Source organism: Onthophagus taurus, chromosome 6 (genome assembly GCF_036711975.1).
Source record: "Onthophagus taurus isolate NC chromosome 6, IU_Otau_3.0, whole genome shotgun sequence".
In the NCBI taxonomy this organism is placed as follows: Eukaryota; Metazoa; Arthropoda; class Insecta; order Coleoptera; family Scarabaeidae; genus Onthophagus; species Onthophagus taurus.
In genome coordinates, this window is record NC_091971.1 from 32,037,955 (window position 1) to 32,062,327 (window position 24,373).

General features: G+C 32.1%; 3 protein-coding genes across 3 annotated transcripts; 2 read left to right on the top strand and 1 right to left on the bottom strand.

Annotated features, from left to right (window-relative positions):
* Positions 1 to 673: 673 nt before the first annotated feature.
* LOC111414150 (endocuticle structural glycoprotein ABD-4-like) lies at positions 674 to 7,597 on the top strand. The gene is made up of 3 exons (XM_023045344.2): positions 674 to 779; positions 858 to 985; positions 6,773 to 7,597. The coding sequence occupies exons 1-3, from the start codon at positions 762 to 764 to the stop codon at positions 7,041 to 7,043; spliced, it is 417 nt and encodes a 138-aa protein (XP_022901112.1). The 5' UTR covers positions 674 to 761; the 3' UTR covers positions 7,044 to 7,597.
* Positions 7,598 to 15,396: 7,799 nt separating this feature from the next.
* On the top strand, positions 15,397 to 16,144 carry LOC111414143 (endocuticle structural glycoprotein ABD-4-like). The gene is made up of 2 exons (XM_023045337.2): positions 15,397 to 15,841; positions 15,991 to 16,144. Exons 1-2 carry the CDS (start codon positions 15,528 to 15,530, stop codon positions 16,121 to 16,123), a joined length of 447 nt encoding a protein of 148 aa, XP_022901105.2. The 5' UTR covers positions 15,397 to 15,527; the 3' UTR covers positions 16,124 to 16,144.
* A 6,117-nt stretch (positions 16,145 to 22,261) lies between these two features.
* Positions 22,262 to 23,320, bottom strand: LOC139430199 (uncharacterized). Its single transcript, XM_071196864.1, has one exon. It carries the CDS (start codon positions 23,318 to 23,320, stop codon positions 22,262 to 22,264), a length of 1,059 nt encoding a protein of 352 aa, XP_071052965.1.
* Positions 23,321 to 24,373: the final 1,053 nt, after the last annotated feature.

Consider the following 24,373-nt stretch of genomic DNA (forward strand, 5'->3'; position numbering starts at 1 on the left):
CACGGGATAAACTATAATGAATATATGTAATTAGGTATATTCTATTGTAGAGGGTTTAATTTTAAGGAGATAAAAATAAAATTGATCAGATAACGTTTTCACAAAGATTAACTACTTCTTATTATAAAGGTAATGATGTAACTTGATAGTTTCACCGGTAACCTTTAACAAAAAAGTCTTAATAATAAAAAATTCTTATTGAGTTTTTTCTTAATCTTTTACGACTAATAAAAAATAAATTTTTTCAAACATAATAAAAAAATCTCTTTTCTCGTTAAAAACCGAAAATAATACGATTGCACCTCCTATTGCTCCAACTGTTTAAAGACAAGAAAGAGGACATCGGGCCAACGATTTCTTCGTAGCCGTCGCCCCCATCTTAAACGTGGATCGTTTAACTCGCATCGCTGGTTTTCTTTTTAATTTTTTTCCATCTAACTACACAACAAGCAGCACGTCCTCTGCCATTTGCGAATACAACAACAACGGATGGATTTTGTAATGTGAAGAGAAGAGCAGCTTCACACAGTCACATACACAAACAAAACGTACACATACACGTGCATTTCAAACGCGGTTTAAAGTTTAAAAAGCAACTAGGTATAGGAGAGGATAACAAGAAATAATGGGGGGAATATAATAGAAAAAGGATGGAGTGTCACGGAAAGTCGGTATAAATACTCGAATGGAATAACCACTTTTTCAGTCTTCATTGTATCCATTGAATCTTCGAGAAAGAAACAGCAAATTAGTGCCATAAGATGGTTGATAGAACTTTAGTAAGTTATAATACTTTTTACGTGAAAGTTTTTCAATTGAAAATGAAATGTTATTTCTTCTTTTTTATTTTTTTAAAGGTATGCTGCTTAGTTTTATGTTTAGGAATTATCAATGTGACAGGGGCGCCACAGGGTGCCGGTGATAAAGATGCACAAATTGTAAGTCAAACGAACGATGTTAATCCTGATGGTGGATATAAGTGGAGGTGAGAAAAATTGATATTATTAATTTAACTTTTTAAGTTAATAATTTGAAGAATAATTTATAGATTTTAAACTACATTTAAAATGTTTTTTTCAAATAACATTTCCAAACACATACATTTAATAGAAAGTTATGTTGATTATTTTCGAAATTGATTGAAGATTTCATAAAACAGTTCTTTACATTTGGATTTAAATCACCATTCGATGACGAAAAATTTTTATTAGATTCTTTAATTTCTCATCTAATACAATTGGGACACTTTGATCTCAGTTTTCATCTAATCTAGGAAATTCTTGTAATCTTGGACTACATGGTAATCGATTTCTTTTGAGTTTCGGTGCTATCTAATCTACGAGATTAATAATTAATATCCACAATGTCGTGCTGGGCCTTCATCTCCATCTAGTCCAGGTGATTCGGGACCACTTCATTGTAACTTTCTTTATAATTTTTCGATTCTTAAATGTGACTTTGATCTAATCAAACTTCTATATTGTGCTGGGTGAACTTCCAAATATTTCCTTATTTTTATGTATATCGAGGCCATTCAGTAGATCCCCAATTTAACCATGCACCATTTAACATCTTTATACAACAATCCTGTAATATTCGCATTCGATGATAGAACATAGCTGTCATCAATAAATATTTACATTTACAGGCACAGGAAAAGTTGATTGTTACTTCAGATATTAAGTCATATTAATATCAACCTAACTTGAGTAGTACACAGAGTTGAATTAAAAAAATCGTATCATCGGTATTTATAATAACGAAGGATTTATTCTTGGTGCATAAAAACTGGATTAAATGTGCTACAAACTAGTTTTAATTTTATCTTAACATCTCAATTATTTTGTGAAACATGATTTTTTCCGGCTTACTAACTCCAGAAGATTATTATGGTATAATTGATATCATAGAATCGGATAATACCAAAACCCATGCAAGTAACCATACAGTATATTCATGTACATCACTTTTAATGATCCCTTTTATTCCATACTTGACTCGAACAAAGTTCCAGTAAATATAATTCCAATAAATAATTCCAATAAAATTACGATTCAAGTTTTCGGATGCACATAAAAAAATCGAATGTTTTAATAGATGCACGGCATAACCCGAAAGTGTCTAGCTAAGGTTTTATTTCTAATGAAGTTTGATGTTATAAGAATGTTATATTATAAAATATGAAATGAAAGCAAGGTATGATAAGAGACACGATATGAATCAATTAAACGTACTAACGATATCTGATATGAGTAAAAGCGATGAGATCAACGATATAATGTGTATCATATTCCCCAAGATATCACACCTCTATATGAAAAGATATAATATAAAGTAGAAATGATATACGTAAATATCCGGTATAATAAGCGTTACATCAATGACATAATAAAGATTGGGTGTGATATGGTGGTAATACGCTATGCTATAGGATTATATGATATGATATGGTCTAAGATAAATTTATTTGATGATTAGAATTTATTTGACACAATTAGATATACTAAGATTCGAATGAGTAGCCCTCGTATTATTATTCTTCATCACCATTATAAAAAGAGTGTCACTTCATCTCTCGTTTCATAACAACTACGTCAGTAGTCCGATCAGGAACTCCGATCAGACATACACCTGTTTACATCACCAAGTGCTTTAGTGCCTTTCTACAACTGTCAATCAAAGCAGACACTGATACTGCTATTCCTTAGTCACCCTATCAAAACAGATTTATGCCCAAGAAAACGTCACATCTCAGTCATCTAAATTCAGCGCATTAATAGTGATGAAACTATTCTTGCTGAAATTGCCATTGATTGGATGTCTTTACAATCATATTGACAACGCTGGGCAGTACAATCCAAACTATATCTTCCAATTCGTGTAAATTATGGAACTCAATTATGCAGACAAGAAAGCAGTCTACATAAATTACTCGTATGTATGTATAGGTACTTTCCAACTTCATAAATGATTGTTCTCTCACACTCTAGATATTAACAATCAATGATAATAGGTATGAGGACTCATTTTTGGGACAAGCACAGAGCTATAGGTGTCTCTATCCCTTTGTTAAAAATAGCTCTTGCTTGATATTGTGACATTTTGTTATTATAAGATACTTAAAGAGACTTTTGATATCTTTAGCATATTAAAGAGAAAACTCGCCGAGAGTTGCTTGAATTCATTCTGCGATGACTAAAAGAAGAGACTAATACATTGGATTTATTTTTGAGTGTGCTGCTATTTTTTAGCTTAAGAGGTTCCATCATAAATATTCATCAAGGTTGTAATAATACAGCTACTCGTCCTTTTGTACGGTTTTGTTGTTTGGTAGCTCCACTTAGATTTGACTAGGTTCGACGAATACCGATAGTTTTGCTAGCTTTCATATACAGATCATCATGTTTCTTAATAAGGGATTCAGTGACAAGAAATTTTGCCACATTAAGAAGTTATTGTTTTAAAAAATGCTGTTAATGGGTAATACATCATATACTCGTTAAACTGAAGATATTTTTGTTTTAAAACATTCCAAGTATTGTTAAGTAAGCTATTGTTGACTACAGTTTTTTTTAAGCTTTTCATATATTCGTCTCATCTGTCTAAGGAATCAATCACCGCGCCAAAATCACCGCGACCAACTATTGCAAAAGAAAATAAGGATATCATGGAGTCGACAAAATTGAAAGAATTTTGTGTGAACATATTGAGTATAATTGAGTTTAACCCAATTTTAACCCAACAACGACCATAATATTCAAGATAATTTTAACAATACCCACAATGACTCAAGTTATCAAGTGCTATGATCAACAACGGGTTAGGTGTCGACCGTGCATAGTCTGATAGTCAGTTGAGATATCGATCTTCTATCTTCAGTAGTTTCCGCAATCTTTTCTTTCTAAATATAGTCCAATAAGTGATTACAATTACCAATCTCCTTTCTTATTTACCAAGCAAAAACATTGCTAGTTCGATAAACCACTTTTCTTCTCTTTATAGCAAGAAGGCCTCACAAAGTTTAATAGGGCCACACTAGGCCTCAATAGTACTCCTTATTATAATTGGCACATCCCGTGTTAGGATGTTCGTCATCTGGGTGCAGTTGTAATATTTTCAATATCATTACTCTTTCATGTGAGTTTGTAATCTATTTCTTATAAGACCTTCAGAAACATTCCTCCTGTATTAATTAAACAGACTTGTTTGTAAATGTCGTTGCTTTTCCGTAATTTCACAATCAGAACGAAGTTACCCAGATGCCATTTGGTTAAGAACTCTCCTCTAAACACTCTTAGTCACTGCTTCAGAATACAACATTCTTCAATGAGACTATACCTTTCCATTACACTCAAAAGTATATCATTCATCATTGCATAGTTTTAAACGCTAACATAAGCTGATATGTTTCATTTTCCTTTCATTTTTTATCCATGGATTTTAATAACATGGATAATGTTATTTTATTAAGTTTCTTCATCCTCTTAGTTTCTTTGCTTTTCTACTTGACTACCATCTTTTGCTCTACCATTTCATAGCTAACCTAAATCTGGTTCACTCTAAATAATGCTTCTGATAGCAATTTACGTCAAACCGGAAAATTGCTGTCACTCTAATAATCCGACACTTGCGTCTGACGTTTATTTTTTTAACAAGCCATGATTGACAGTCTTATAACGAATTGAATTCCTAAGTAATCGTATTTGTTTGACAAATTTGTGACGTTTATAACAAAAAATTATTGATTTCTTTCAGTCATTTTTATTTTTTACTAAAAAATATAACTAAAAATATCTTTCTCGTTCCTTCTTTAAATATCTTTCTTTGTTCGGTACAGATTCATCTCATAATTTTAATTGTAAGACTGCATCAAACCAATCTATGAAACCTAGACATTTTACTTAAATAAGATTTCATTACCAAAGCCAATCAATTTAATTACTTGTGTGGTGTAACTAATTATAACTAATTATCAACGTGATGAAAGATATAAAGAGTTTTAATAATACTTAAAATCGTTGCATGCATGCATTATAACCATGTTCAAAAAATGTTTAGATGGCCCTTCAGCAACTAAGAAGTTATGTAATCAGCGTTATCTTTAAGCTGATTCCATTCTGCCCCTGTACCAAAAATCTCAATTGTAATTGGATTTAATAAGAGATTTAATAATATTAAATATAATATATTAATATATTAAAATGGTTATCCCTAGGTGATACAGCTATAACGGTGGTGACGAGTAAATAAATGGTAAATAAACAATAAAAAACCAAATACAAAAACAGTATAAAAAACAATTCGAATAAAACAAAAGTTAAGCAAAAAAGTGTTAGTCAGTTCAGAGACTGCTAGGCAGATATGTGCTCTGATATATCATCAAGGAAGTCTATAAGTCAATTGCAAAATAGTTTGTATCACTCTCAAACGGGTATAGCTTTTTAGACAGATTTCTGATGTAGGCCGAATAATCGTACTACTAAAACCCCCAAGCCTCACTGATGACCTTGCAAAATAGACACTTATTACTATGTAACTTATCGACTGTCTACAAATTGATTATTTCTGCTTAACTGGGAGGTTCTGCCTAGATCCCAGGAGACAACAACTTACTGAACGATGCAAACAAACAAGCGTAGAACCTTTGTTCTTCGTTAATTCTCCTTCGATACTGAGCACCTCATTCCCAAACTCCTCATCTGTTTATTAATTACGATAACCATCAGAAATTTCTGCTATACTGCGCTAATAGATGCAAAATGAGATAGAGAATGAATAAATACCTAGGAAATTTGTTGTACATGATGTAAAATAACCCATAACCAGTTTTTGATTACCTATAAATATTTGCCCTCGCAAATAATAAGCACAAATTCTCAAAATGTTCAAATGGACGGCTCAAAAACTGTAACCAATGACGAAAAATGTCACAAATAGAAATTGTTCATATTGAACCAAATTCGGCGAAATAAGGCGAAAACCATCGACATGTCAAAGAGATGGATTACAGTAAAGTAATCTAATACTAAAATCAAAAACTGTTATCAATAGCGAAACATATTCCTTACAAAAATTTAAATCCATAACCATTTCTATCCTAGGTAAATAATATTCCCTTGGAATAAATTACAGTAAAGAAATTTAATACTCAAAATTAGAGAAAAATTATTGTATATATTTCATTAAAAAGCGTTAATTATTACTTCCTAATACATAGTAAACTATTAGGAACTATATATTTATTATCTAGTCATGAATTTGTTATCTCAATCAGTTTAACAACAATTCTAAGTATATGGAATTCTGCAAAATTAAGTCATATCTTTTTTTATATTATTTGTTAAGTTCAAAGAGGCGTTGTAAAAAACATGCAATTTAAACTTGTAAAGAGACTTGAATCGTTAATTTATTTGAGATATATTGTTCTTTTACGAAAAAAGTAAGAATAATTCTTTATCTGCCTACTTAAGTATGTATGTCCTTAACTTGATGAATACCTTTCAGAGATAATTTGAATCATTAATATACGCAACATGTTCTGTTATGCAACGAGTTTATATTTTTCTGCTTACTTGAAGATTCTTTGCAACTCTAGAACCAATCATTAAATCTATTTTTATACAAATACAAGAAATAGTTTTTATTGCTTTAAAATTCTTTGCAACCATTCATATCAAATCTATTCATATCCGTTTCGTAAAAATGTTCATTAAATGTATACAAAAATTTTAAAATTGTTTTTAAAATATTAATTTAAATTTTTTTATTGTAGTTACGAAACCTCAAATAGTATTAAGGCGGAAGAAACTGGAACGGTGAAGAAAACGAATAACGCCGAAAATCCTGAAGTAATAGTTGCCCAAGGTAGTTATTCCTACACGGATCCGGAAGGAAATCACATAGAAGTTGTTTATACTGCGGATGATGAAGGCGGATTCCAACCGCAAGGAGCACACTTTCCAACCCCACCTCCAATTCCGCCTCTAATCCAAAAAGGATTGGATTACATTGCGGCTCATCCCTCAAAAGATAGCCAGCCTTAAAAAAGGATAACCGAACAAGACAATATAAGACGATTTTATCGAAGTGATATAAGCTTTTTTTCAATACGGTGATGATTCATTCTTTTTTTAAGATCTCGATCTTTATTTCGACTTCTTTTAATCTAGACTTTTAAATCTTGATTGTTAAATCTTGAATACTAAAATCGTGATTAATTTAAATCTTGATTAATTTTAATCTGGATTTTTGAGTTATCTCGATTTAAATTCTTTTCTTTATTGGGTATGGATAGATAACCTAACGTGTAAATAATACTTTTCTTATTGTATACTTGTATATATTTGATACGTAGTTTTTAAAATCGAAGAGGAATTCGTCGATTAATGACTTTTTGTAAATGATTTATATCTGAAAACAATCTTAGCTATTTATTATATTTAGTGAAACGTAAAAGCTTCGAAATCATCATCATCACTTTTAATCGACGGTTCTTTCGTAACTTCTTTAATGTGCCACACAATTCCGGAAACGACTGCTATGTACAAATGACTTTGAGTCTTGGTTCTGTGACGATTATAATTTTTGTAATCAATTTTATCTTTCTGTGTATATTTTTTTGTGTTGTATATGTTGTAATAAATAATTAAATTGAGCTTGAATACCAAGTCATTGTGAATTTTTATTGTATCATAACATTATAATTAATGTCCTTTCTAAAACTGAAACGTTATATTTTAATAAATTATTTCACCAAACTAAAAATTAATTCTATACTTCGAATATGTGGAATTTAGATGTGTTTTTGTGACATCGATTATATCAACAGAAGAAAACGAAACAACTTAGAATTTAAGTTATAATCGAAATTGAACGGTAAAAAATTAATGGGAAATTTAACAATTGTTTTAATAGTTTAGTCATTTCCTTTACAATCGTTTTGTATAATAAAACCGATCGTTACTTTTACTCTTTACGCACACAGTGTAATTCTTTAAAACTTGTGTCATGAATGTTTAAAATGCGTCTGCATAATATACCTGTTTGAAAAACTTTTCTATCGGTAAAAGAAAACTATAAAAAAAATAAACTACTATCATTTTACATAACTTTGGGAATGTAATAAGTGATATTAATTAAGTTTTCTTTTATTTGTTGAAATCTTTAAAAAGAAATATAACCACATTCGAAAATTCGGAAGCATCAAAGTAGCGAAATACAGAGCTTAAATCTAAACTAGTAAAGCTAAGCTCAAATACACAGATATAAAAAAAGAGGCTTCACACTCTACGTGAGAAAAACTGATAACTAACATAAAAATGCTGATGCTAACATTATTATAAATAATAACATAAAAATAGAAGTAAAGAAGTTAAGAAAAGATAGCAACGCCCTCCAGCGTAAAGTTGCAAAACTATACATAAATGTAGAAACAAAATTTTCTACTCTATCCGCAATAAATCGAAAGAATTCTTTCTTTGATAACATCGATATTACTAAGAAACGATTCGAACGAGAAAATAATTACTATAGGTAAAACCGCTAACTAAAGCATAAAAACTAAAATCAAAAACTATCTACTATATTAACTACGATGTCGTCAACGATTAATTACGTTCTTATTCCTACGCGGGGGGAACCTGTAACACTTAGGCATCGCACAAAGGTGAATTTTTTAAAAATCGCGGCCAAAATTGGAAAAATGTAAGGAATAAGATTGAAAATGCAATTATTGCTATTTGATTAAGTATAAATCAAGGTGCCTTGAAACACCTTCTTTATAATTATTGTAACAAGCGCCGCCAAAATATTTTAGTTGTCAATTGATTGTTTAGTAAACAGTCAATTATTATATTTTATTATAGGATTCAAGCAAATTTACATTTCACTAAAAAGATGTGCGATTGTAAAATGGTTACAAGATTGTAACTCAAAGAATTTTAAGAGAAAGTTAGATTATTTGAAAAATAAACTAAAATTTATTCTAAATCATAATGAATTATTGGCAGAAACTGAAATTGTCAGCATCACCAAGAAATTCAACATTTCACAATAAAAATTCGTTGTGGCTATCTTCAGATATACAATTTTCTGGTAGGGTAAACGTACCAATGTTTGACCTGTTAAGTATTTTTTAATGTTTTTACTGCCTTTACATAAAACGATCAAAATATGATCAAATACACATATGATTCATTTAAAGTTACTTACCCTACATATAAAATATAACATCATGAAGTCATATTTTTTTAAAATTAATAAGGAAAACAATGTTTCGCATTTAGTGTTTGACCACTTTGATTACATTATTTGACCAATAATATCTAGTCTTTGACCTTAAAACCGTAAATGTTTGACCGATTCTTAATATAATGTTCATTTTCATTATTTTTCGACACTATTTTGTTCACAAAACGATGTTTATATTTTTTGACTCTTTAACAACATCTTTTAAAACAGGAGCAAAATGTTCTTGACTTAACTTTTCTCCCAAATTTTGTGTTTTCCAACTGTGTTTTGTAACAGGAAAACCCCTATCTAGTGAATGAAACAACCATTGAACCAGTAGTTTTTCTTCATCAGAATTTAAAAATGCTGGTAGGCCCATTTTCCTCTGCATTGGTGTTTTTCCTTTTTCTTTATAAATAAGAGTTGACTTTGGTACATTAAACATCTTGGCTGCTTTTTCATAAGATAAAACCCTACTTCTTGCGTTGAGAGAATTCTTTAGAAGATCTTCTTTTAGGCATTTAAATTTAGGCTTCGTTGTCACATTGGTATTGAAAAAAAGTTAACCTGATTCATATTTGCGAAGTTTTCCATATAGATTTTCCTTTTTTTTGATAATTGACCACTATAAGAGTCAGTGTTTGACCAACCTTTAATCCTTTTAATTTTAACGTCTCATTACTGCTTAAGTGCGTCGAATTATTTTTATTGTTATAAAAAGGTTTAAAAAAATAGAAAAGAATGAAACATTTACACTTATATTTATATTAGGCTTAAATATTTATAAAATTTAAAATCAGTTAAAAAACTCAGTGTTTGACCTGTTTATGTCCTATAAATGACCAAAAGAAGAACCAGTAATTGATCGCATATTTAAACTGATTGTATCTTACTTTTAAAGTATAAAAGTTTTGGTCAAATACTAAACAACTTAAACGGGAAGATATAAGTTTTAAAAACAGGTATTACACATTTTTCCATTTTATTAATCAAATATAAATCCTTGTGAGATTATAAAACAACCAATTCGTCTAGTATTTAACCGTTTGGTCAAACACTAATTTTTAATTAAATTTAGAACTACCAGTCATTGACCGGCTTTATTTCAACAAATAATTAATTAAAGCAGTATTTTTTTAATATAACCAATAGAAAACATTAGATCACTAGCAAACAAAAAAAACATTTTACATGCAAAAACGGCTGAATAGTACTACCTTGTTTGAGCGAATTTCTAATCATAAAAATTACGCTTTTTATTACGAGGCGAATAGAATGCAGTTAGCGCGAAACTAAACAAAAATTCAAGAACGGTATGGACTTTTTGCGTACTAGGGGGTGTAGAGGAGACTGGAGCTATTTATGGATATAATAACAATAATAAATGTCTTTATTCCCCTACATAACGTATTACACAACAAATAACACGTTAATACTAGTTAACAGTTATACAGTTATGTATTTACAGTTATTTATTTATATTTTTTTAGATATTCCTTGGATCCTTATTTTTTACATTTTTTTACAAAAACAGTCAAACACTGACTGACGGTCAATTACTGGCGTTTTAGCCTAATATCGATATAAAAAAACCAGCACCAGCAGACGAAGAAAATTATCGCGAAAGGCTACTAAGTTTTCTGACTTAGTGCTAGCAAACGAACCAAAAGAAGGAAAACGGAACAGCTTCGATCTGATTTTAGTGTAGAAGAACTTTCTTATGCTGCACAAATGCAACTTCGGTCGGAAGGTAAATTAGATGCAGCAGATGTAATAAAGCAAATAGTTTTTTCTATCCCAACTTGCGCATCAAGGTTTAAGAAATCTTTGTCTAACATAAAAGTATGTTCACTTTCTGGAGACGAAGCATTATCATACAATGTCATGATAAATACAGCAAAAAGTCATAATTCAACTCTTGATTCAAATTATGAATCTATACTTGCAAAAAAAAGATGCTATCTAAGCAACCTGACAATAACTGAAGACAAAACGGAAGTACCTCCCCAAAATTTATTGGATTACACTAGTTTAAGATTGTTTGAATCTTTAAGGCTATTTTCAATGGACTTTCAATATATCGATACAACACAAACTCTATTTTACTATGATAGGTAAAGTATGCAATGCCGTTACTGAAAATCGATCGACACAGAGGTGTTATGTTTGTGGTCTAACCTCGAAAGACTTTAATAACATTGATAAAGTGCTAAAGACAAAAGTTATAGATGAATCTAGATATCAGTTCGGATTGTCGTCGTTACATGCTTGGATCCGCTTCTTTGAATGTTTCCTTTACCTTTCACACAAATTAAATATTCAGCAGTGGCAAGCTCGGGATAAAGATAACCAAAAGAAAAGACAATACCAACATACGAGTTCTACAACCCAAGATGGCTTGAAGAAAAACATATATTTCCAAGATGAAAGAGTGGCTTTGAGAACTTTTACCGCCAATACACCGTGGCGGTTCCTAAACCAGACAATATAGTAAACGATAAGAGGCAGAACATCTTAAATGTGGGGTTAGAGAATATACTAGAGATGATAGTGATGAACTAAGAGCTGCTTTAAGGACTAGGCGAGAATCCATTCACGATACTCTAACCTTGTCCAACACATTTATATCAATGCAACACTAGGGGTCAAATTAGGTGAGGACATGCAGACGAAAAAGATCACGGTCGAGAGAGGTTCATTAGAAAATAAATAAAGTTGACCCAATTTCCGGAAAAACTAAAAGTGATAAACAATTTTTTATGCTAAATTATATGGGTTAACATAAACTTAAAATCGACGTGTTTCGGCTCATGGCAGTTACTTATGACGCACACTGTAGTGCCCTTTTGTTGCCAATCGGCAACATTATCGTGTGGTGCGCAACTGTTGTAATCATCGATGCAAAAACGCTAAAAGATTGCACCACTGTCAGAGGTTGTCTGGAGCCACTCATAAGACCTTTTTGGAAAATTATGCGATCACTTGGTGTTATAGAGTCTCCCACAGATCTACCCACTCTTGATGCTGCTGCTTTAGCGGAGTATTTTGCTTGATCCTTCTGTGGTGATTATAACATAACTAGGCATAATACTATTAATGAAATCCTTACATCTACCAACGTGCTTTTCTTTTCATTCAGATTGGTTACAGATGCTGAGGTCCGGGATACTTTAACTTACTCCAAGTCCACTAGTGTCGGAGCAGATGGTATTGGACTCAGATTCCTTTTACCCATTCTGGATATAGTTATTACTCCCCTACCACATATTTAGCTTATTTACATATTCAGAAATATCTTGAGGAGTTTAATCTGGTTAACAAATTCCAGTCTGGTTTTCGTGAAGGGCATGGTACTACTACAGCACTGATTAAGATTACCGATTATATTAGATTTGCTTGTGATGAGCGTTGTGTTACGTTGCTAGTATTACTTGATTTTAGTAAGGCCTTTGATTATATGGACCATGCCCTCCTGTTAACTAGGCTTTCTGCTATTGGTTTTACCTCTTCCTGTGTATCTTGGTTCCAGTCCTACCTTTCCTATCGGTCTTTACGTGTCCGCGTGAAATCTGTACTCTCTTCTCCTGTTGACATCAAATGTGGAGTTCCCCAGAGCAGTGTGCTGGGTCCTTTGCTCTTCTCAATTTTCATAAATAGTATTAGTGATGGTATCTCGTGTAACTATCATTTGTATGCAGATGACCTTCAACTTTATATTTCGTCAACTGTTAACAACCTCCCAGATGCGTTGTTGCATCTTAACAACGATCTCTCTAGCGTGCTTGACTGGTCTAGACGTCATGGACTTAACTTTAACAATTTAATTCATTAACTACTCTTCAACTGAGGCTTGGCGACACCGTTATTCCGTTTTCGAATACGGTCAAAAATCTTGGTGTGGTAATGGATTCGGCGATGTCTTGGCGGCCACAAGTTCAGGGAGTCTGTAAGAGAGTTTACTTCTGTTTCCATACTTTGAAAAAACTTGGCTGCTACCTTCCTTCTTTTGTACGTCGTAATCTTTGTTATTCTCTCATTTTCCCACACAGTGTAGCCCTTCGGGGTAAATTGGAAAGACTTCAGAACAATTCTATACGGTACATTTTTGATTTAGGGACGTTTCAGCACATTACCCCATATCGTAGCAACCTGCAGATGATGACTTCCCACAGTCGTAGATCATTTCGTATGCTTACTATGTTGTACAAAATTGTCCATACCCGCACTCCTGCTTATTTGTCCGATGCCTTACACTTTTTAACATCACATGACTTGCCCACTCAATTAATGTCGGACTCTACGCTCATGTTTCCAGTCCATAGTACTGAAATCTACCACAAATCTTTTACAGTGCAGTCGATTGCGTTGTGGAACGATTTGCCTGCCGTTGTTCGCAATGCAGCTAGTTTAATAAGTTTTTAAAATGCCATCTGCTATCTCTTCAACGATCTTCTTCTTGACCTATACGTGTTAGTTTTCTTCTCTAGTCTGCCTTTCATCTATCTTTTTCTGCACTTTTTTGTGTCTATTTTCTTCCTTGTAGTAACTGACTGTCGATTGGTTACATAACTCAAATATGCTCATTCGCTCAGTCCTATTAGCACATCATTTAGTATTACTTTTTTGGTAGCCATAATTACATATTTATTTAAAATTACATATACATTGTTACCAGTTGGGTCTCTTGAAAAATATCGCTTATTGTGATAAATTGATCCGTTTGCCTTGATGTGTCTATATTTGTTATGAATGTATTCAGGCTGATTCAAAAAACCGCTGACAGACTTCTAGAGTAGATAATACATGAAAAATTAAGATGAATAATCTTAATATACATGGGGTCGCAAATGCCTCGTTGGCTAGATATAGCGGATCAAAGATTCTTTAAAATTAAACATTATCTGCTATAAAAAGCTCTTTTTAAAAATATTGTCTACGCCATTGCTCTCTACGCGTGTAAAGTGATCAATTATCTATCAATTGGTCTCTTAAAAAACTTGGATCAAAGCAATAGTTTTTAAGAGAAAGACGTTTGTAGAAAATTTGTTAATTCAATCAAAAACCGTTGCTTTAATCAAAGTTTTGTAAGAGACCAATTGATAGATAATAGATCATTTTACACGAAAACACTACCCGTTTGACAAAATTAGCAGTGGAGTTGAAACTATTTTTAAAAATGGGTTTTTTATTGCAGATAATGTTTAATTTTAAAGAAACTTTGACCCGCTATATGTCGTTAAGTTGGCATTTGCGACCCCATGTATATTAAGACTTTTCATCTTAATTTTTGATGTATTACCTGCCCTAGAAGACTGTCAGCGGTTTTTTGAATCACCCTGTATATTTATGTACATATTTGTTTTTGAGGCAATAAACATTATTATTATTAGTGTAGTGAGACGACCTAATCACTCAAAAACCATCAATTTAATCGAAAGAAGTTTCAAATAAATCTTTTAACATATGGCGGGGGAAATTATTCTGTATGGTTTTCATTGTGATTTAGAAACATTTTATTGGTAATAGCAATCCTATCAATAAAATGCTTCTCCATGACAAAATAAATAAGTTTTATTTGAAAAATTTTATTATTTAATGAGTAATATTCATTAAATAATACAAATTCAAATAGTAACCAGGGAACACGAAACAAAACAGTTAATATCAAGTAGGCTGGGAAATACATAATAATATCTCTCAACATTTCTCTTACTAACAAATTAGACATAGGATTGATGAAAAATTGAAATGATTTTTGTTTATGAAGAAGCAGCCAGAGGTTGCAAGAGACACTTTAATTGGTCCTTTCTTAATTGATGGTACATTAAATACAGAAAAAATTACAAATTCTCTGATACACGAACTACCAGTAATATCCAAAATGAATGTATTATTACCTAATAGGTCAAGGAAAATGACTCTATTCTAAACAAACATAACTTTTCAGATAAAGAACAAAATGTTAATTAAACATAATGAAGACTAATTTTAATTTACATCATTAACAATTAACGTCTTCCTTCCTGGCGGAAGACCATGAATAAAAAATGCAGTCATAAATTATACTAAAAAATATAGGTTATTCGTTTTTTTTTGTAAGTTTCCATATCATGTTTACATAGACAAAAATGTACAATGATGTACACGATGAAAGGTTAAATTACTTAACACGGTGTTCGCTCTAGCACACACATTTTTTGGGATATAAATACCCACATATTCTGTAGAACAAATCATCAGTTCATCAACTGGATTTCAAGCACAAACCAGCACTTATTACAAAAAAGCTTTTAAGAAAAATGACGTTTAATCTTGTGTTATTATTATCAACAGTAGTCGCAATTTCCGTTGGTTACCCAGCAGCCGATTCGGCCCCATCTCAAACACCAGTTCCGATCGTTAATCAAAGCAGTGATTTAAATTTAAACGGAAATTTCACTTACTCGTATGAAACCGGAGATGGAGTCAAATTGCAACAAACTGGTTTTGTTAAACCGATTCCACCAGGGGAAAGAAAAACTGTCGATGGAGAGAAAGAAGCAGCCGCTGAAGCTCTAGTTATCAACGGATCCTATTCTTATACTGCTCCAGATGGCACAGCTGTCCAATTAGAGTAAGTAAATAAATAACATTTAATGAAATGTATAAAAACAGAGCTGCTAAATTACAAAACTAAATTGTTTCGTTTATTAATAAAATTTTGTGATAGATATAGTCGAATATTGTAATTTATAATTAAACTATTTCATTAATATTTTCTAGATACACTGCCGATCAGAGTGGTTTTCATCCACAAGGATCTCACTTGCCAACACCTCCTCCAGTACCAAAAGAGATTCAAGAGTTATTGAAATCGTTGGTACCTTCAACAGCAACTCCCGGCGATGCCAAATAAATTTATAATGGTGTTGACATAATTATTTTTTTGTAACTGTGTATATAATAATTATTTTATTAAATTTAAGGTTTAATTAAGTTTTGGTTTTCTAACTTTACCTATTTGACCTACTATTAACTGCAAATGCAATACTTTTCACATTTTCATTTGCTGATATTTTGTAGTTGATGGATGGATTGTGGAAATTGGTACATATACAGGGTGTAACCTGGATATAAAGATTTTCCAAAATTCTCCTACACGGAATTAAATGAGTTTCTACACGGCATATCCAACATATCAGAAATCATCCTTAATACTCAAAAGTAATTTCATAAAATTTTTTTAAATTAGATCACACCTGAAAAATTAGAAAGGCGTTGCTTGTTAGCTCGCTAGATCCCTCAGAGTGTAGTCGTTCTTCTGGAGTGGGTCTTCTAGAAATCTTTCTTCTATCTTTATATTTTTTCGTCGCATATCCTTTCCGTTCGCTGAAACAAGTCTTCGATCACTTCGATCTCTTCTGTTGTGGACGGTGATCGGACGAAGGCACTCTCAGTTCCATGCTCCCATTTGTTTTCCTAGTGACCAAAACATCCAGGAAGTGGACTAAAAAAGCAACTGCTCCACAGCTTCCGTTTCCATAATAAAATAGAGTGTTGCTAGATCAAGTGGTCTAGGAGCTAGTAACTAGTGGAGACAGTCTTTTCCATACTGCCAGATCACAAAGCTGTCATCCACGTAACGAAGCTATATATAAATAATATTAATTTAGAATGTGTTCATCGAGCTTGTAACCTTTATGTTTATTAATTAAACCTAATGAAGTTTTATATTATATTTGAGATAGGGTGGAAGGAAGTGGGAAAGGAAAATCTGTGGAATAGTAACCAGGATCATAATTAACAACGTTACTTATGATTTGATAGAACGGTCATCTTAATTACATATATCAGTACATTCACTAAAGGGTTACAAGTTAAACAAAGTTAAACAGATACAAGTTATTTTAATGTTTCTGTGTTTTATACCGAAATAAACTTACTTGAGAATCAAGAACTTTTCGAACTGAATAATAAACAACAATAAATTTAGTAATAATTAATTTCTTTTAATAATCTTTAATAATTTAACTTTATTTGGAGTTAATTAATAACATTTGAGAAATAATACTAGAGAAGAACATTACGAACGAAGTTTAACACGGTTCAGTTTTACAATAAATGTTCGTCTTTTTCTTTTTAACAAAACCCGAAAATTCTTGAACTTGTACACAAAAAAGAAACTCGTCTAGAGAGGGAACACAATACAAGAAAACTGAATATGAATTACTATTATTATTTTCTTTTAATAAAGATAGACTTAAAATTAACATTCTGAATTAATTTTTTTGACTTTTGTTTCAATGCTATTAACCAGGTTCTTTCAATGAGCAAAAGAAATCATATGTTTGATTGCTGAAGTGAGTTTCAGATATTTAGCATACGTCAATCTTAGTAATGTTATGTTGCAAGACTCCTTTAGTATTAGATAATATTATTTTAAGATTATTAGCCATTTTTTGCTATGGAAAGCTTTTGTATTGCTATGTTCAAGTCTATTTAATCACTCCTCAAGATTTTTTAATATTCGTTTTTGTTCATTTAGCTGTAATAAAATGAGTTGTAAGATTACTACTCTACTGACATATTTTCCTGAGCTATTTTTCCTCGTTCTGATTACTGTTTGAATTATCTTTAGTTATTGTTAGTATTAAATAATTCGATATTTAGGTGCTTATATGTTGATTGTTTCATGCTGGATAAACTGCTGTGCTTGGTAACATTTAATCTCATATTGATCTACAGTTTTCCTACCAGTTTTTCTTAACGTAACTGGCTTCCCTTCTTTCGCAATTTTGCAATTCTTCGCTTGCTGGTTTATTTAATAATATTCTCATTGTGTCATCTGTTTCTGATGTCTTCGTTTCGTTCTCTGTCTCTTAAAGTATACACGATTATGGCTCTTTTCCCATTTCAGTAGTCCTTAAAAGCTCATGTCACTCAATGACATCCGTCTTCGGATATTAAGGTGGCGGCGTCAGCGTAACAGATTATTTTGATTTGTTTGTTTCCCATTCTGTATCCATCACCAGCTTGATATTTTTGTTTGTTGAATTCCATGATGTCGTTGCATAATATGGGACTGAATCTGTAACTATGTCTTATACCCGACAGTACTGGTATTTTGTTAGTCCGTTAGCCGATTTAATGTATGTTATGTCGTTGCAGTTCAATTTTTTGATGATTTTTAGAATGTATTTTTTTTCATTCTACTGAGGACATTGTAGTTGCCCGCATGTAGTCGTCAATTGGTTTCTTGCAGTTCCTTAATATTTTTCATACCGTTTTCTGTCGTTCATTAAGGTCATTTTCATACCTACGTTGAATTTCTCTCAGTAGTTTCATTTTATTGTTTGAATATTTGCATTTACCTCGTTTCTCACATTTTTATATTGAACGCTTCTTCAGCAACTCTTGTTATTATATTTAATTGTAATCAGTTACATGCTGTGTCCACATCATCTTCATTACTTATTGCATTTTCGAATATTACCTATGCTAATTTATCGATTTTTTCCGGCTCCTTTCCTTTTTTGTAAATAATCTTTAACTTATTACTTATGTTAATTTATTAAATTATTATACTATGATTTACAAAAGACTGGATAAGAACGCATAACTTTATTGTTATCCCACTACTTGTTACCTAAAATGTAAAATAACAAAGATAAGTTGTTCTTAGAATTTTAACACCACTTGCTGTTTCTGCAAACATATCGCACCGCGGCAAGAACAGTGACATAACTCAAAAATGCAGTATTTGGGAAATAACAAATAAGAGAAAACCATAAAACTTAAATTGCAATAGTATAAGTTTCTGTTAAATTTCAGGTAAGTATTTTTGGCAGTAAATTCTATTATATTCTAAAGAATAATATTAAGGATATGTAAATCAACTTTTGTTGGATTTTGTGGTGTTACCAGGTCAAAACAGGTGAGGTGTCTGAGTTATGTCACTTTTCTTGCTTCTCCAAAATCTTTTTTTTGTTGTGACCTATCTATCAAGTATCACTTATGTCACATTTCAAACCTAAATTATAATATTTATTTAGCTTAATTAACCTCAGATTAGACTACTTATAATAAAAAAATAAGAAATTAACTGTTTTATTAGCTTATTTAAACTACAAATATTTAATGAACGTAAAGTAATTAGTAAACAATTTACATAGACATCGATTCATAAATGGGCTTATACAATGTAGGAATACATTTTGTCGAGATAAGGTATTTAATATGAGCCTGCTTTGTAGCAGAGATTTCAATTTTTTTTTGTATGCTGAAACGTATTTTATTGTAGATGCTCTCTTGCCTTCTCCTGGTTTTATTATTTATATTGATTTGCGCATATTCTTTTTGTTTGTACGTAGTTTTCACAAAAAGAATGCCGGGGTTAGTCTTCTGCACTTTAATTACTTTTATGTCGGATATTTTTATCTGTTCGTTGTTTGATGTTTTGCTGTAGTTTGACCCTACCTGTTGAGAGAGCTGTTTCAAATCTACAAAATCTTCATAACCCAATTCTGTTACTTTATACGGATTTCCTGTTTTTCTCGCAGACCGAATTAATATGACATAATCTGTGGGAATATAGATGTTGCCCGATTTCAGAGCTCGTTTAATTGACTTCTCTATGACAGAATGCACATTGTCCCCTTCATTTTGTGTGTGACCCCTGATAAGAAATTTGTGTGTGATCGATTTGATTTTCAATTGTTGCACAGCGTACAGGTACATTGCCATTATAAATTTGTTCTTTTGCTGGCCGCAACAATTATCCGAGTAGAGTACAATTTCAAGGTTATCGTCGTTTTTAGTGTTAGCTTTTTCTTCTAAGTATTTCAGAACGCTAGAGCCGATTTCTATGGCACCCCGATTTCCTTGACCTTCATGCCAAAAAAAGCACTTGACGTAATCTGACTGAAGTTCGTTTACAGTTAAGTTGTAGCTGTTGATTTTGCTTTTATAATAAAAGGCATTCGTATCCCCTTTTGGTGCTGGGAGCACAGCTTGAAGATCATAAGTGGCGACTATAATTTTTCCTTCGCTTTCTTTTGCTTTCTTTTTATCCTCTTCTTTCTCTGCTCTTGACAAAACTTTCTCCTTTAAATGTTTATCGTATTTTTCTTGTATCGCTTTTTTTTCTTCTTTACTTGAGTTGTTATAGGAGCTGCATAATTCGCATTGATCCTTTTTTGGGGTAAAAAAAAGAGATGTTAAAATTGCTGTTAAAAATTCGGGAATACATCGTGAGATTTGCAAATGGAAGGTTTTTTTCCCTGCGCTCGTTTTTGTAGTCGCGGTGTAAATCAGCCAAGCTTTTCCCACCTTCTATAAACTCCCGAGTAGTTTGCGCGCGCAGATAATGACTGTCAATTCTTGGGATTGTATTAATATGAGCAATGACACTATCTTTTATTGCGGCATCTATTTTAGAGTGATGTCCGTGTTTTCCTCTGAGATCTTCTTGAAGAAATCCTTCGTTTAATTTGCTTATTACAGTCCTAATAGGTCGGTCATTGATGTCCAGTGTGGCTTTGAAGAAAAATTTGCAAACACGTACGTTTACTTCGTTGATTACGAAATGGAATGCGTGGTTACATTGACGCGTACTTCCTTCTCTTTTGTACTGATACCGAGGTGTAACGGCGGTCAGACTTCTACCGATAAATTCTCGCTGGGATTTCAGACTGCCAAGTGACCAGTATTTGTTAAATATTTCGAGCCTTTTATTTTCTTCTATTTTCCTTGAGCATTGTTGTTTGCATTTTTCATTACACGCCGGACGTACCTTTCTTGCCTGCATTTCTGTTTTGCGAATTGATGATGATGTATAAGGTTTCCCAGTATTTCGGAGGCGTTTAGCTTTAGACTTTTTCCACTCAACCAGATTTGCTTTCCTTTTCTTACCTTTTTTCTTGCGATCTGCTTGGGTATTCTCTGCTTTATCCTCTGTCTCGTTAGTGATATTTTCATTCTCTTTCGATCTTGATGACTCCGACGCATTTTCAGAATCAGAAAATGAGGGCAAAATATGAAAATGTGATTCTGCTGATTCTTGTTGTGGAACACCTGATTTAACCCGTTGTAACCTCAATCGCATTGTATGCGGATTTTCAGTACGCTGCCATCTAGAGTATTGTATTCTTCTGTCGTTGTTTGTTTTAATTTTCAGACTTTTATTGCTGGAGTTTCTATTAAGCGCTTCCGACCTCCTTTTAAGTCCTTTTTTAATGTCAGCAGTAGCAGCAACAGCTGCCACCATTTTCCTACCTCTGTATCCTTGCATAGGTTCCATACCAAGCCTAAAACAAACAAATTTTAAGCTACATTATTAATATTTAGTTCCTAAAGTTCTTTATTTGAAATTACAAAGTTAGGTAAATACAGTGTAAGAAATACATTTAAATCAAGAAAAGTGACCCAACACAAAATACTGATACTTTCAGTCAGGAAAAGTGACACAAGTCGAAATAAAACAGTACAAGAAAAAAGGTTTACAGATAATTTCAAAAAAAGTGACACTTTTTTACTTATGACTATTTTAATAATTATATTCCACTTACCTTGCTCAACGAAAACTGTCACAACTGAAAATATGTCGTTTATCTTGACCGAAACATGCACACTTTCTTGTAGCAACACTAAAATGACACTGTTCTTTCCATAATAAGTAATGAACTAGACTATACCTTTTACAGTATGATTTCACACTTATGAAATATGATTTCGCACTAGCGAAAACAGATTACATGCAAATGAAATTTGATTTCGCACTAGCGAAAACAGATTACATGCAAATGAAATTTGATTTCACACTAACGAAAACAGATTTCATACAAATGAAATTTGATTTCTCACTAACGAAAACAGATTTCATACAAATGAAATATGATTTCACACTAACGAAAACAGAATTCATACAAATGAAATTTTATTTCAAACCAATGAAAACAGATTTCACAGTATTTAAATATTTAATTAGAACATTATTTATAACAAAAAATTATTAAATTAAATTTAACAACCAATCTAGCAACCAATAAATTATTAATTATATTTCTTGAATGTTTTCTTGTTGTAGTGCTGCTGCATAATAACGTTCTACATGATTCGAATATCTTAGTAAGTGTTGTTGTTGAACTTCTTGAATTGCTCTATCTGAAATTTCTTCTAAGATGCGCATTCTATATTCATGAAGTGTTAACCCTTGATTATTAACGCGTCTGTAATTCAATATTTCTTGCATTCTTTCTTGCATTTGCACTTTTACGGAAGATTTGAAACTACTCCATAACAACTCAATCGGATTTAGTAAATAAGAATATGGAGCAAGGCGTACTATTTCTATATCTTCTTCGGGTTCAAGTTCAGATTCAAGATTTGAATGTACAGGAGCATTATCAATAATAAATGTTGGCTTCTCGATGCCATCCGCAGTGCAAGTTGCTATTAAGCGACGCAGCCATTGTTTACAGTCGTGAGCTTTGTAGGATCCTCTTCTATGTTCAAATGAGATAATTCGCATCGCACTCATTGCCCCAATGCAATGTAAATTGCTTCCTTTACAAGCCGGAAGAATTACGTGTGCTTTATGACCTATTTTGGATCTACCTTCTTTTCGCCGACAATATAAATTAAAATTTGTTTCATCGATCCAAATAAGAGTTCTACCATTTGCTCGACTTTGTAATATTTGGTTTACATACTCTTTACGCTTGACTTTGTTTTCCTCATTATTCATATTTACTATTTGTGGTCTTAGTGCCTTAAGTGAAAATAATTGCCCGTCCAACCAGTTTTTCATTGTGTTTTGGCAAACGTTAACTTGAAATTCATTGCTAACATGATCACATAAGCCTTTCAATGTTATTGTAGAATCTTCCTCAATCCATCTAACCAATGCATCGGAAATTGCGGCGGTCTTTTTGGAAGAAGCATTACCACCTTTCTTTTTTGGAAGTGATTGATCTTTTTTCAACCATTCATAAGCAGTACGAACGTTCACTCCTAAAGCTGTAGCTGTAGCTCGCCAATCTTTGCCTTCTTCGTGTGCTTTTATAATTCTTTCTCTATCACTAATTGATATTTTATTATATTTAACACGAGACATTGCAAATGTAAAATCAAAACTTATGATATATTTTTATGATTGTCACAAAATGTCAAATAATTTTCATTCAAAATTAAAAATGATATTTGCCAAATATTTATTTAAATATTAATGAAACCAATATCTAATTATTAATTATTAATTGTGAAATCTGTTTTCATTGGTTTGAAATCAAATTTCATTTGTATGAAATCTGTTTTCGCTAGTGTGAAATCAAATTTTATTTGTGTGAATTCTGTTTTCGTTGGTGTGAAATCAAATTTCATTTGTATGAAATCTGTTTTCGCTAGTGTGAAATCAAATTTCATTTGTGTGAATTCTGTTTTCGTTAGTGTGAAATCAAATTTCATTTGTATGAAATCTGTTTTCGCTAGTGTGAAATCATATTTCATAAGTGTGAAATCATACTGTAAAAGGTATAAAACAAAACTGACATAACTGCCTTCTGACGGATAAATTGTGAGTTTGAAATGTGACGTTTTTCTGCACGTCGGGGGCACACCAGACCTATTTATTACTGACATAACCTCAAAATTGTCATTTTTTGAGTTGTGACACTATTCTCGCCGGGGTGCGATATGGTGAAGGCAGCTGCAGGTGATGATATAACTTGTGTGTCTTTTTTAATTTGCCCTAACTATTATGTTACAATTAGTTCTCGTATTTGCGGAGCTCAATATTCCCACAACGAGAACTTTTAAAGGGTGAACGTTTCTGTTGGTAGACGTTATGCCTATTATGGATTTTTGTCCCCTGGTGTTCCCCATGACACGACATGTAGCTGATACTAGGAGATATCAACGCGAAAATTGGAAAGGAATGCTTAACCTTGTAATCAGCAACACATGCTTCGACTATAAAAGAATTCACAACGAAATCTGGAAAGTACCGGAAACCAGCGCTGCAGTCAAATAGATCATGTGCTTGTATTAAAAAGAAGACCTTCCTCTATAACCGACGAAAAGACCAGACGGGCGACAAATTGTGACTCTGAGCACTACCTACTAATGGAATGCTTAAGACAACGCATCAACAATATGCAGATAATGAAAG